This window comes from Notechis scutatus, chromosome 2 (genome assembly GCF_049901735.1).
Source record: "Notechis scutatus isolate UNSWTSFEM ecotype Mainland chromosome 2, rNotScu1.2, whole genome shotgun sequence".
NCBI classification, from domain to species: domain Eukaryota; kingdom Metazoa; phylum Chordata; class Lepidosauria; order Squamata; family Elapidae; genus Notechis; species Notechis scutatus.
Genome location: NC_142010.1, coordinates 118,014,321 through 118,029,670, shown reverse-complemented (window position 1 = coordinate 118,029,670; position 15,350 = coordinate 118,014,321). Strand labels below are relative to the sequence as shown.

The following is a 15,350-nucleotide window of genomic DNA, read 5'->3' as shown; positions in this document are numbered from 1 at the left end:
TTTGGAATTAACTATAGTATAAGAAAACAGCTTCTCATAGGAAACAGGTTTATTTTGGCTATCCTGGCTATTGTAAGTCATAACAAGATAAGTGACTTTATGATTGCAGAAACTTGATACTAGGAGACTAAAGATTCTAAACAGAAAGAAAAAAACATAAAAGTCTGTTCTTGGTATCGGTTAGTACTTACAAATGACACAAACATTGTTGTATTACAAGGAGATCTTAAAGGAGATCTTTGAAGAATGGAGCCAGAAACAAGTAACTACAATATCAACACCTGCCCTGTGGAACATCTTGCTCTCCAGTGTGAGGTCGGTCCGAACCCTCCTGACCTTCCGTAAGAGCCTAAAGGCCTGGCTCTGCCAGTTAGTTTGGGGCTCCAGTGGGAGAGCATCACAATGGAAGCAGTTGATTGATTAACAGTGGATCCCACCTCCCCTCACATCCTGCTCCTGCCTCCCCCATTTTTTAATTGGGCTGTGAATTTAATTGAATTTAAATAAATTAAAACATAAAAAACCTAATTTATGTTTTTAGTTTACATAGTTTTTATCTTTTATAGTTGTAAGCTGCCCAGAGTTACCTTGGGATAAGATGGGCGGCCTATAAATTTTATAAACTAACAAACAATGTCAGTAATGATATCTGCATCTATGGATAGACTATGTCCAAAAGCTCTTAATGAAGGAATGACAGCTGTGGAACAAATTTTATCTATGAAGACTGAGAAAGCAGAGAAAGTAGAGCTACAGATAACATCCAAGGGAATGATTTGGAAAAGTACACTTTACTAGATATACAAAAGATACTGGCTGAAGATTTAAAAAAGAATACCAAAAAAATGGCTGAATAGGTTTATTGATCCACAAAGTTAGATTAAAAAAGGCATGGGAAGGATACAAAAGAACTAGGGGGTATACCAATAAAATGGTTTGTAATAGGTTTTCTTATTGGATCCACAAAAGAGGCTTGGACTTTTAAGGAGTTTTTGCTGACCCCAGGATGGAAATATTAAAGCTTTATGGATTTGCTTATTTTTTTTTTTTTTAAACAAGTTTTATTAATTTTTAAAACACACAAATTGTCATTATTCATTACATGTTTAAACCTTTTTCATTGTCAATTTAACAAGTCAGATAAATTATAATTCTGTTTTAAACCATTTCCATACAACATACCAAAACCTCTTATTCAATTTCTCTTTACTTCTCTTTACTCTTATTCAATATCATTATTATTATTTCATCTGTTTCTTTCTGACTTAGTTACCATTATTCTCAATCTATATTTCTACAATTTTTAACTAATTCTCCCCCAAAAGACATATACACACAACACACAAAACATAAAAAAAATCTTTTGGAAAGTAACTTGGACCCAGGTGTCTCTCTCTTCATGGACTTCAATTATATTCATGCTCATCTTACATATCATTACTTATTTTATTTACCATTCTAAGCCTTCTATATTAACTTCCCCACATGTTTCACACTTCTTACTTCTATCTTAATTAATCATCTTAATTTGAATCATTATATTTATATCTTTTGTCCATTTTTATCATCCCTTTGTCTCATTCCTTATAAAAAAAAAAAGAAAATAAGTTTCTCCTGAAATCATTAATCAGAGTATGATGCCTTTCTATCTCCCCTAAGTTAATCAAATTAATCTTTAAAATAATATCTAATACCCAATCCGATTTTGCTTGGTACATTCTATCTAACTAATACATCCAACATAATTAATTAGACAATAAATCCAAATATTAAAAAAAGATACTATAATAAAAATTTTATAATAACATCAATACCATAGTCTTATTAAACTCTTTAATTAAAACAATATTCTAAACCTCCCCTATTATTAAGTTTTAAAGCCAATCATTTTTAAACATTTTAACATTTTAATCTCTTATCAACTCTTAAATCATTACAATACTACCATCTCATCTTATGTACCTTGCAAAATCTTTTTTTTTTTTTTTTTAAATTATACTTTATCCATTATCCAAAAAAGTTTCTTTTTTCATTTAATTTCAAGACATTGTAGCTTTTCTCCACCTTTTCCCTTTCTTTCTTCTCCCAACAAACCTTTCTACCCCCCTTCTTCTAGCCTCTGCCTTGCCAGCTTCCCTTCTCTGTCGTATTCCTTTTCCCTTTTGTTTACTATCATCATATTGGTTTTGCACCTTATTTTTCCCTTTCTTAAATGTTTTTAGATCTTAAGTCCTTAAGTCCTTTAATTTTCTTCTTTTCTCTTCTTTTCTTTTCTTTCTCTCTTCCTTCTTTCTGGATCAAGTTCTGAGATTCATTAAAGATGGCTCCTTTCTTTCTTTCTTGTTCCTCTGCTGTCTTCATCTGTTGTAATGTTTGTTGATAATTAATAGCGCCATTTCTAAGAAAAGGAAAGCTTCTTCCACACCATCTTTACCATTTTTTTTGCTTGTTCATATTCTTTTCTTAGTTCCTCAACAGAAAGAGCCATTATAAATCTTTTCTTTTCTTTTCCCCTTCTTTCTTCTTACAACAACCAGAATATTCAAAAGAAAATAAAATAAAAAAAACAGTCCCAAAGTTATCAGTCAGTCCAAACCAAGGCAGAATTCTCACTTTCTCCTTCTGGGGCAATATCAATCCAAGAGAAAGAAAGTCCAAATCTGTTTAAAATCTTATTGCAATATATTCTAGTCTTCAAATCCTTAAGGCATCTGCTCCAACAAATCTTAGCATACAAATGTTTTCTTTTAATCCTCTCTCTTCCCACTCATCGCTTAAAACCAATTTTCACCTAAAAGAAATAGGTTTCTTAATATCCAGTTATTTATTCCGTAGGAAAAGAGGACAGAATTTGCTGCCCAACAGCAGTTGTGAGAAAGTATTACATCACAGAGAATTTATATGCTTTCTTTTCTCAAATGCAAGAACCTCCTCTCTAAAAAGTCACCAAATGGCAATATAGAGAATAGCAAAATTCTTAATAAATGATATCCTAAAAGGAAACTATCACACAGAACTTCACATCCTGCAAATTAAAAGTCTTTATTTCATTCCTAGGGAAAATAAGATGACAGAATTTGCTGCCCAAACAGTTGCGAAAGTATTATATCACAGAGAATTTATATGCTTTCTTAACCCAAAGAAGAACCTCTCTAAAAAAAAAACCAAATGGCAATATAGAGGCAATAACTTATATTCTGCTTGTCCCATGAATGGAGCACTTAATAGAGAGAGTGCTCATATTTATTGAGATTAAGAAATGGATTTATGCACAAAAATTTGCTAGACAGGGAAATAATTTCACATAGCAATAAGCTCAGAACATGCAATGAAATCTTTCCCACTGTTTCTTTTTTAAGTTTCCTTTCTTGCTAGCAAAAGATTTGTGAGTGCCAATGTGATCTAGTAGTTAAGATAAAGGACTGGGAATGGGGTTCAAGGCCACATTCTGCCATGAAAGCTCAACTGGCAGACAACTCTCTTTGTCAATCCAGCCTACCTCAATTTGGTTACTTTGGGGGGGGGACCATTGGAGGGAGAACCCAGTCTGTTGCCTTGGTTCTTGAAAGAAAGGGAAGTTACAGATCTAATGAACAAATTCCTGTTTTTGGCTAGTTACCCAAATCTTCCCTTTCGCTTCAGTGTCAGAAAAAAAAAATTCCTATTTAAAGTGGAAGATTATTCCTTTTAAAGTTTTCAAAATGAGAGCTATCAGCTCACATTTCTTCCTGATCCTCCCCCTAAGGATAAAGAAATCAGGCCTAAAAACTGGGCCCCATTTCCAGACTTGTCAATTGAAATACTGATGTTTCTGTCCTGTGGGAGTCCAAGAGATTCAACTGAAAAGTCTTTTCTCTTGGACTGAGATGCTCCCTCTTGCAAATACTGCTGTCCTCCCTGTATACAGTAGTTCTTGACTTACAACAGTTCATTTAGTGACCATTCAAAGTTACAACAGCACTGGAAAAAGTGACTTAGGATTGTTTTTCATACTTATGACTGTTGCAGCATCCCCATGGTCACATGATCAAAATTTGGAAACCTGACCACTGACTCATGTTTGTGACAGTTGGAGTGTTACATGGTCACCTTTTGCGACTTTTTGACAGGCAAAGTCAACTGGGAAGCTAGATTCACTTATTAACTTAACTCCAGTGATTCACTTAACAACTGTGGAAAGATTGTCAAATGAAGTAAAACTCATTTAACAACTGTCTCACTGAGCAACAAAAATTTTGGGCTCAATTGTGGTTGTAAGTCGAGGGCTACCTGTAATTTAGCTCTCCCATCTTAGATAAGATTGATAATTAGCTGCAGAGCTGTACAATTTTGTCAACTACTTTGAGTAGAGTTTGTTCTAATCAATCTTCTCCCCCAAAAATTGTCCTCAGGAACAAGGTTTTCCTTTTGCCACTCCAGGATTGAATCATGAGTTAATTGGTGGACAGAAATGCCAAAGTAAAGAGCTCAAACCTCATTGCTGTTTAAATACCGAAGACAGCTTTTCAAACAAGAGTGCCCAAAGTAACATTTTAGCAAGAAAATGTCACATAAATATTCAGAGGTTCTTGTTCCCTTTCATTTACTCCATTTTTTTACCTGACACTCATGATGTTGCCTTCAGGATGTTTCTGCAGATATGCCTTCACCACCCAGGCTGTATGCTCTCGATAGGTCATCACACGGCTACAAGTGAAAAGGAGAAATTCTGAAAATAAGATGCCCAGAAAACCCTAGGAGAACCATCTGCTTCCTGGAATGGCTTGGCCATGAATGTGAAGCTGTAAGCCACTGAAGGAGAGCTGGCACACTAAGGCACCTTTCTTTGTTCTGCTGCTCATTTCAGCAGTATTGGGCTTGATAGGTACAGCAAAAGAGAAAATGGAAGTCAGGAGAAAAGACAGGCAGCAACCGTGCCCTGCGTGTATGTGATTTAAACTCTGCATTGCACAATAAAGTAATAGGAACATACCTGTAATTTAATGCCAGAAGTAATTCTATCACACGTTTATTTCAGGCAAGGGAAAAATTCACATAATATTAGCAATGGCAATAGCACTTAGACGTATATACCGTTTTACAGTGCTTTACAGCCCTCTATAAGTGGTTTACAGAGTCAGCATATTGCCCCCCAACAATTTTGGCTCCTCATTTTACCCACCTTGGAAGGATGGAAGGCTGAGTCAACCCTGATTATTATATAACATTGCTCTATCTTTTATGTTAACAAAAAAATATTTTTGGTTAAAAAACCTGCATCCAAAGCATTTGTTTCTAGCTCCTTCCTTCCTTCCTTCCTTCCTTCCTTCCTTCCTTCCTTCCTTCCTTCCTTCCTTCCTTCCTTCCTTCCTTCCTTCCTTCCTTTCTTCCTTCCTTCCATCCATCCATCCATCCATCCATCCATCCATCCATCATATAGGAAGGCCTATGTTGTTAAAATTCATCCAAGCTTAAGGTGTATACGGAAAGGCAGAAGGTAAAAATAATCTTTGCAACTGATAATAATCTGTGAAGCACTGTTGGGGCAAGTGCTCCTACTTCATGCCTAGCCCCTCAGCCAGCCAGTAAAGTCAGAACAAACATAAGCTTCCCTTGCTGATGGGAGGAATGAGGTGGCTGTCTTACCATTCACTCAGAGCCATCCGTCGGTCATAAACCCGAATGGAACCATCTCCAAGCCCTGCTACGATGAGCGAACGATGAGAATCACAAGACAGACTCGTGACACAGCTGTCAGCCCCCGTGGGAATATCCTGAAACATTAAAATAACAATTCAAAGCTGCAATTGTGCTGACCATATTTTTTATTTAGTCCAAAAAGGATAGGCTGTCTCTTAAAAGCAGATGCAAACATGCAAATTCACAGAAGATAATAAAAAAAATCACAGCGAAACCACATCATAAATATAGCATCATGATGAAAATATTTTAAAAAGAGGCAGAGCATAATGTAGGATTTATCTCCCATTTTAAGCTTGACAAATCTTGAATGGAATAGAATTCACACATGAGGAGTTACTGCTAATATAATTGTTCTTATTAATGGTACAATATTGTACTAGTTACTATAGTGCAACATTAGGGCCTCAGATATTAATCTTTCTGTCTGGATACACTAATAGGTGATGGCAATTCTTAGAACAATTCAGTCCTAGGTTGTTTATAACTTTAAAGGTCAATACATGCGTTCTGCTTGAAATGCAACCAGTGGAATTTGTAAAATATGTATGTCAAATGTTCCAGGCACTTAAAACAATAAAATGATCAATAATTTGCACGAGTTGATGTTTCCGAATTATTTCAGAAGGCAATCCACATAGCACATTAGACTAATTCAGCCCAGATGCCATGTCACTAAAACAGGACAAACTGTTTTCATCTTTATACTTGTGGGTATGTATGTGTGTGTGTGTGCATATGTGTGTGCGTGTGTGCATGTGTATGTAGTTTATAATTCTTGTCAGTTTAAATCAAGCAGTTTGATCCAATATTTTAAACTGAGAGTTAGTTGATACTTATATAATGTCAAGAAAAAGTAATTTCCCACATGTATCTAGGGAGCGAGAGGGAGGGTGAGAGAGGAAGAGAAGCAATGACATAGGCATCCATTTAAATTCAGGAGCTAACCTAAAAGCACTCAGTGTACTATTCTGTATCACCTTTTTACTTTTGCCTTTCTCAGACATATGCTAGAACATCTTGTCTAAAAACATATTTGTAATGTGTTAATTAGTGCCATTTGGAGACCATCACAAGTCACTCCACCTAATACCCACATGAAGCACAACATAGATCTTCAGCATTCACAGGGGGATTCTCATATTGCTCTCATGTCTTATCAACTGTGGCAGAATTTTATAAGCAAAGGCACAACCGTGGTGTGATGCAGGGAAAAGATGAGCTGATTTGATTCAAATATTTTCCTATATATAGTGTGGCCACCGCAGTCAGCTGGAACTTTTTTCATTATTATTACTGACACTTTCAACATCCAGACAATGAGAAGATCCTAAGTTTTACACAGTAGTTACATCCTGGACATACCCAGCATCCATCCTGCTGAGTCTGCTGACCCTTGAGAATGCTCAATTTGCCTTTCTTAAGAAGGGCCTTCTCCCACACAAACTTCACCATGCTACAGATCCCTCTCCCTCTCCGTGTGTGCATTTGTAGATTTAAGCTCACTTTAGCAACCCTAATGTGAAAAAAAATTATGGTTTCTGCATTGCTAATTGATGGTAGCTATAAAGGAATTAAGAGCTGACCTGGGGATAGGAAAGGTATGAGTGAGTCTGCACTTAATAGGGGAGGAAATAATTACTTTCCAGAAAAGGTTATAATGCTGAGAAAGAGGGGGGAAATAAATAAAAAACACCTTGATTTTGTTTAGTTAGGATAGGACAGAGAGAAACATAGACAAGGTCTCAAGATTCTGCTAGTCTGCCTTGCTGCAATAAACACCCCTGGAATCTCTAATGTACACCTGCAAATATATATATAACATTAAAGCCACTGGGTAGTGTCGTACGTGGCCCTGAGGTCCAAAAGTGTTGTTCATCCCTGCCACAGGGGATGTTCCAGCAACTAAGGTTCTAGGCAAGTCACACAACTCCCTTTTTTACCACCCTAAAATCCCTTAATTCAGCAACCCCAAATCTAACAGCAGATCTAGGGAGATTTTGCTTTCAAAAAGGGGTAAATATTCATTTTTTTAATGTTTTCCCTTCAACATCTGATGTCCTATTTAACTTGGTGCCCTAGATGACTGTTTAATTAACCAACATGGACAAGTCACCTTAGATATGGCCTTTTTTTGGGGGAGTGGAAAATACCTGTATTATAGACTTCTCAGAATTTTGGAAAAAAATGGTTTGAAAAACATTATAAGGCTGGAACATCTACAGGTATCAGGCTAGAGATCAGGAGACGGTGAGTTCTAGCCTCGCCTTAGATACAAAGCCAGTTGTGTGACCATGGGCCAGCCACTTTCTCTCAACTCTAGGGAGGAAGTGGTGGCAAACCACTTCCAAAAAACCTTGCCAAGAAAGCTGCAGGGACTTGTGAAAGTCTCTCTCTCACACAAATACATTTATCCAGTTTCAAAATTCTGCAACCTATTCCCCCTTTTAATACAGTAAATCTGATTAAAAAGACTCAAGAATCTAGCCTTTGTGGTTCTGAGTGGCTGTTATGGGTTTAACGGTGTCTGTACTTCTCCATTATTTTCTTTTTGCTGATTAGTAACATCTTTCTCATTTACTATAACTTTCCAAATTTATCTATGCTGACTGATTGCACAATTATCTTCCTTGTTATTTGTGTCATGTGCCTTTTCTTATGTATGCATTTGTCTTGGGCGATTTTTAATCGGATAGGTAGATTGCCTGTTAATACAATTTGTTATCCACTTCAACTGGAGATAGTAAAAGAGTTCAAAAGCAGGAACATTAGACTATTTTCCCCTGAAGTATATGCCATAACGTAACAAGCATCTTAGTGCTATGGGACTCTTTTGGTTTTTATGAGCAGTGTCATTTTACCTTAGTGCAGTTTACCAAGTTATTGCTGTTGGCCTCTTTTACAGAAGCAAACGACAAATACTGTTGTAATTCAGATGTAGTCTGACAAAACAATAACAAAACAGCATAACAAAACAAAACCAAAAGATGCTGCAGGGGTATTCCACAAATTACTTTGTGGCCCATGGTCTTTGTTCTGAAAAAGACATTGGGGTGACTTCCGATATACAATCATGCAGAAATATATGAAAGTGAGATTATGACTCTCATTTTTGTTTTGAGGCACTTATGTCCAAAAAGGACTTTAATATATGTGAGAAGCCTTCAGAGCCCATCAGCTTCTTCTTACGTGTACTCAGACAGTGATCCCAAACATCCACTGACCCAGTCCTGCCTTGCAACAAATAGGGGAAATAGCTCTTCATTTCAAAGGGGCGAGTTTAATAAAAATCTTATAAGTCAAATAAATGTCTCGACAATGTCCCCTTTTATCCCCAATCAGTTTTGCTCCACAGCAGTTATACAGAAAGTTGAAGGCAATTTAAAGCACAACTTTTCTTGGAGAGTAATAAACTTGCTCTATGCCAGATTCTCACAGCCCGCGGGCCAATTGCGGCCCGCAGGACGATATCCTGTGGCCCCCACCGTGATATGAAAGTATAATATTAGTGTATAATATAAATATAAAGTATAATATAAAGTATAATATTATGCGGCCCAGCCTCACCCAGACTCTGCCTCCAGCGGCCCCCAGGTAAATTGTGTTTGAGACCCCTGCTCTATGCTGACAGCAAAGTGACATAAGAAGGAAACCCAACCATAGTGGAAGAGTAGATGGAGCTTCTTCCTGGAAAATACCAGTCCTGAAACAAGGACCTAAATATCCAAGAAATAATCCTGTTTGACAGTCACTGTTTCTTGAGCCTTAAAGAGTGATTGATGACCTGCTAAGGTGACTCACTTACAGTGATGGCCCTCTAAAGAGAATTGTGGCCGCTGCTAACTTTGTCCTATTTCATCATGACTGCATGGCATTTTACAAGATTACAGGAGTCTATAAAGGATATTGAACTGCAAAGCCCCTTATTTCCTTCAGAAAGAAGAAAACGACTTTCCCAGAAAATGTTTTGCTTCACTCTGTCAAGGTCCAAACTTTGGAGTGGGTAGTTTTATAATGCTTTTATGACTTCTTCCAGGCAAGGAATATTCTTCCTGCTTTTATGAGAAACACTTTAAAGAAAAAGGTAATTAAAAAACAGGTGCAAGGCCATGGTTAAGGGCAGAGGAGAATCTGGAAGCCTTAATGGGCTGCTAGAGGAATCTGAGCTTCGTATGTTGCCATTCTGCAGAAAATGATTTGCACAGAAATTCAGGACTATGTTTTTTTTCCTTTTTTTAAGAATACCTTTGAAAGGTAATAAATGCAAACAGCAAAGCTGGGATATACACTCAACAATACACTCAACAATGTTAACCTAAAGCTGGAGCATTTTTTTTCACTACAGACAAAAGATTTGCTTGGAATAATAAGGGCATAGCTGTTAAGAAAGAAAAACAAGTTATAGTTAAGCAGCCACAGAACTAAGCAATAGCCAGACTTGGCTCTGCAGAATGGTGCTTAGCTAATTTAATATCTCCTTTCTATTTTTAATCACTGCTATGTTTGTATTTACCCAATTAAACATTATTTAACAGTTTGCTGGAGACAATTATCAAGGGACAGCCAGGTTTCTAACTCAGATGGCTAGACTTGCATAGAGGGCTTTTTTACAGGACAAAAGCTCAGACTTTCAAATCAAGAAACACCCCTCCCCTCCAAAATCTCAGAGGGCTCGGAAGTAACTGCAGTGCTCTTTATGAAATGCCCTCATTCCAGACTGCAATCCGGATTAGAGTCCTATCCAGAACATGCTACAGCAAGCAGAATCACTGGTCCAAAGATGCTGCAGGAAGAAATACCTAGGTGAGTCACCAAATGTGTAAGTAACATGGAAGGGGTGCCTTCCATTGCCGAGGGTGAGGACTTACTGCTATAGTCTGCAACCCACTACATTCTTCACCTGCTGTAACTGATATGGATTCACAACTCAAATATATGTTCTTATATGTAGGCAGCATTCGAAGGCTATCTGTCAATCTCCAGTGCCATGAGGCAGGGGGGAGAGAGAGATAAGATTTTCTAGAACAAAAATCATGAAGAAAAGCAGCTAAGCGGACCTTATATGGCAGTGGCCTAAACTGGCAGTGACCAATGGGCACACTGGTGCTTTATTTATTTATTAAATTTATATGCTGCCTATCTTGCCGTGGGGCTACTCTATTCTTTATTTTTTCCAGTGACTGTATAACTTACCAGAGGAGGAGATGTAAAGGCTTATCCTCTGTTGAGCTTTGGCTTTGTGGAAAGAAAGGAACTTACTGGGGTTGCCTTGCCAATTCAGCAAAAATCAGAAGCTAGCAGGAATCACCTATCCCACAATGTGGGCAATTAGTTACTCAGGAACAAGAAGACTCTTATCTATGGTCTACACTGGCTTAGCCATGCAGCTGTGCTACTTCCTGGACAAAATTATCTTACTCTGTAGATGCAGACCACAATCCTTACAAAATATCTGAGAAGTCAGCTGAGGACCCCCCACAGCAGGGTCACATGACGTATCGGGAGCTTTTTCCCCTTCGCTAAACAGGGCATTGGGGCGGCTAGCACGTGATGCATCCGGCCTGTGGGCTGGGAGTTTGACAGCCCTGATCTAAATGAAGGATGTTATTTTTTTCATGGTCATCATAATGGATTGCCTGATAATGAATTGCAGGCGTTAATTTTAGTACCCGGGTTTTATGTATATAAATCTGTGGGTTAGCCACTGGGCATCGACATTTCCACATTTGATTTCTACAGTTCTGCTCTGCTAGATGCAGCTGAATGATTCAGGTTTGAGCTTATGAAGCACCGTAGGAAGCATTTTGAATAATTAATAATCATCCTCATTTAAAATATTTTCATATTGCCTGATTTCTGATGTTCTCTAATTTATACAGATTAAGTTTTGTTTGAAAACAATTAAAATTAGCATGGTCTTAGCTGAATTGCATTGCTGGATCAAAGTGTCATAATTACTATCTTGGTGCCTATGACAAGAAGCCTCTGTTAGAGGTAGAATTGGCTCTTCAGGCTGAAGGTACAAGAAAAATACTGATTTTTGGGAAGCTCTAAACAGGCATAGGAAAGGCTGGGGGAAAGGATAATTACCATGTAGGGCAATTTCTAGATAAAAGAAGCTCCAAAAATGTATTGGGTGTCAGGAAAGCATACCAGTTAGTACAAGTCTTGCTGCTTGCTGGCATTTTTAATTCCAAAAACAATAATGAAGAATGGCAAAAAGAAATGTGGGGTATGTATATATGTGGTTTCAGAGTGAGGTATAGCCATAGGGCGGGGCGGGGGGTGGGGAGAGGAGAAGGAAGAGGGGGAGGAGGAGGAGACAACATTTCTTGGGCCCTGGACACGCTTAGCCCAGGTGACAGGATCTGTGCAGTTGGTTAGAGTACTGCTGCAAAATGACTGGATTAAGAAGTGTGTTTCTCTGCCTAGGCATCTCATCAATGGGCAGAGGCTCACCGCTTGCTGACTTTCCCATGTTTTGCAGTCTCTGAACATGCTCGGTTAGAAGGGAGGTGGTGTGGTACTCCAGGGGCCAATGATAAAGAAAGAAATCCTTATACTAGTAACAGCTGTCAGTAGGCAGGCCAAAGCCCACATCCCCCGTGGCTGGGTGTGCTGTACGTGGAAGAGTGTGTGCTTCTTGCCCATTTGCACTCAATCTACACAGGCAGTGATGCTGTTTCAAGAAGCCCTGAGAGTAGAGGGGATAATTGCCTGAGGTTGTTCATCACAGGCACATCAACCAGATACGTCCCATTCTCATAACTTCCCAAATCTAACTTCCAGCTCTATTACACTCATATTGAACAGATAACACAAAACAGCTTTTCTTCGCATTCTTCTCATGCTTTTATAGTACTGAAAACAGGACACAAACTGTTTTGATTAGTAAGAGATGCTGGACTTACCTGCACTTTCATTTCTCGATCTGTATCCCAGATTCGGATAATGCGCACATCTCCAGAAGTCATGAGAAGTCCGGTTTCTTGTTCCCAATCCACCACCATTCCTGCTCCTGGAAAAAGACAAAGCACAGCACACGGCATTATTATTATTTTTTACAAATATGCAGACCCAAAGAGAGTCAACACTCCTATATATCTGGTTCCCAGTTCTGAATTCTGCTAGAATTAAATGGCTGCTCTCAAAATCCTATGGAAAAACAAGCAGATTCCTGGAACTGGGCAAATAAAAATCGATCTACAATAAGCATAATCTGTTTCTTTTAAATTTCCCTCATTCAATTTCAGCTGTGGTGTACCGGGAATGGTAAATGAGATATCAAACAAAACCTGCTGACAATTTAAGTCGGACAATATCTCATTTTAGACATAAAGATTTGCACCAATGTAGGCTAGAGACAGAACAAAGCCCTAAAATGAGAAAGTTGTCAAAAGGAAAACTGTGCAGAGCTGCAGTGTGGAGAAGGAAAGAAGGGAGAGGAAAGCAGGCCCAAAATTAGAGCAACAGAATATTTGACAGGCTTTCCTTGTTTGCTAGGCAAATGAGATAGCAACAACATTTTTCTATTTTTCAGACAAGCTATTGACAAAGATTAAACCAGAGAATAATGGAAACAATCAAAGAGAAACCAAATGTTTCTTCATCCCCCCCAAGCTACTTTACATGTCATTTCTAAATAAAAGGTAAGTGGTTTGTTTTTTATTTGTGCCTTTGAGTCAATGCTGATTCCTGGCAACTGCTTGGACTAATCTCTGCAATTTTGTTGGCAAGATTTTGGAAGTGATCCTCTTTCTTAGGACTTGAGGCAGGATGAGAACTCATGGTCTCCTGGTTTTTAGCCTGCTGCCTTAACCACTACACCTAGCTGACTCAAATAAAAAGTAAAACCCCCAATTAAACTGGTGAAACCTCTTTTGTCAGAGTTCACTGGGTTTTTCAGTTGAACCTAGCCAGTCACTAAACAGAACAGAACTGATAGAACAGAACCTGGCACATTGAATTGAGCATTTATTTAATCGTTTATTTTGGATGGCTGTGTTTAAATTAGAATGTTATGCTTTCTGAGTATAAAAAGGCAAAATATCTGTAGATCTATCCATATTCATTTATTTGTCTAGCTTGAATTTGGGGAGGAGGGGGGACTTGGGCTCTAGGGTCATATTGGCATTGTGAACTTTACTTTACAGTTTACACCTCCGGTGCAGAGGGAAATGTAAAAACTTGCTAATGAACAAATTCTATTTCTGAGGTTGCTGCAATGTAGAATACCATAGAATATCTTTTAGTTACTGGTTGAATGCTATGACTCAGAACCTGAGTTGATTCTCAGGCACTAATGTTTTGCTTTCAAGGAAACATGAAGCTCACAGATATTGCACAATTCTAAAAAAAGAATGCATTTTGCAGAAGGAATAATGCTCCACATCCAAATCAAATTTAGACAAATTGGCCTAGCTGGGAGGGGGAGAACGTAGAACATTTACAAATAAAAGTGACTGAAATAATTGTATCATAGTTACTATTAAGTACATGCCAATTAAGAACATAAGTTTGGAGAAAACTGTTCTAACTGGCACAGGAATGCTTCAAGGATTCCTTCTTTTCCTTTTTGGTACTACCTGGGCTGCTACTACAGCAGGTTCACAGGTAAGGCCTTTCTCCTATGTAATAGGTGTATTTCTCTTCCCACTGACATTTATACTGAAAGTAAATGTTGAGAACTAAGCAGTGAGCCAGGATCATCAAGGGTACCCAGGGCATCTGTACTATATGCAATAGCAGCCATGAACCTGGGAAAATGAGAAGGTTTTCAATGACTTTGACCTCCGGGAACTTCCCATAATAAGCTCCAACTTGCTTAATGTGAATATGTTTTCTTTAAAGTTTATAGCCTGCTCGTATGTTGCTCAAATATACTGCTATGGGAAATCCACTGTCTTTTGTTCCCTGGTGGAGAAAAAACCGAACAGATTATGCATATCTCATATTGTATAATATTGTTAAAGAGATATGCATGGACTTGATGTTACAATGTGCAGATACATGGTTCAAAGCATAAAAGAAATGGATGTCTTGCATTAGTTCAATATCCCTCTTGTTTCTAGCCAACAAAATCCAAGGGAATTAAGAGTTTCCATTCCCATATTTTGCTATGCTTCTTAGCAAGGAAATCAGGCTGTCATTAAAAGAAAAGGCATTGGAAGAGATGATTCATAATGGTCTCTTCTGCAATTCTACCATACAGTAGTGTCCAAAGACCTTCCTGATAATCTCTCCATCCCATTCACCAAGACATTTTCAGAAAGACAAAGCTAGCTGTAATTAGCATGCCTGAAAGAGAATATACCCTCTTACACCAAGAAAAGGCCCACATTTCTTGTCAGAAAATCAAATCAAATGCTGATATTTGCTTTCTAACTGTGACACCTGAAATGGCTCCCAAATGTATAGTGTAGTGAGGAGAGTAGAAATCAGAACGAAATCATACAATGGGATTATTTTATGCCAGTGCCACTAAAAAACTGAATTGAGGATTTTTTTGCAATATAATAAGTGGCAAAGGAATGCAATCTACCTTTCTTATGATCAGGGCCTTGACAAGGCAAAGGGGCTTGTGTGAGTAAATGAAATTGTGGGCTATGTCATTGGACATGTATATATCCAGAAGGGTCTCCCAAGGAGAATAGGCCATGATAGATACCCCA

At 38.0% G+C, this 15,350-nt stretch overlaps 1 protein-coding gene across 3 annotated transcripts in view; it reads right to left on the bottom strand.

Moving 5' to 3' along the window:
- Positions 1 to 15,350, bottom strand: part of RPTOR (regulatory associated protein of MTOR complex 1) — a 409,502-nt gene that overhangs the window by 12,988 nt on the left and 381,164 nt on the right. For all 3 annotated transcript variants that reach the window (XM_026667263.2, XM_026667262.2, XM_087955978.1), the window contains 3 exons: positions 12,591 to 12,697; positions 5,626 to 5,753; positions 4,600 to 4,686 (listed from right to left, as the gene is read on the bottom strand). In XM_026667263.2, the coding sequence (XP_026523048.1) occupies positions 4,600 to 4,686; positions 5,626 to 5,753; positions 12,591 to 12,697 (322 nt within the window). The remainder of the gene's footprint in view (positions 1 to 4,599; positions 4,687 to 5,625; positions 5,754 to 12,590; positions 12,698 to 15,350) is intronic.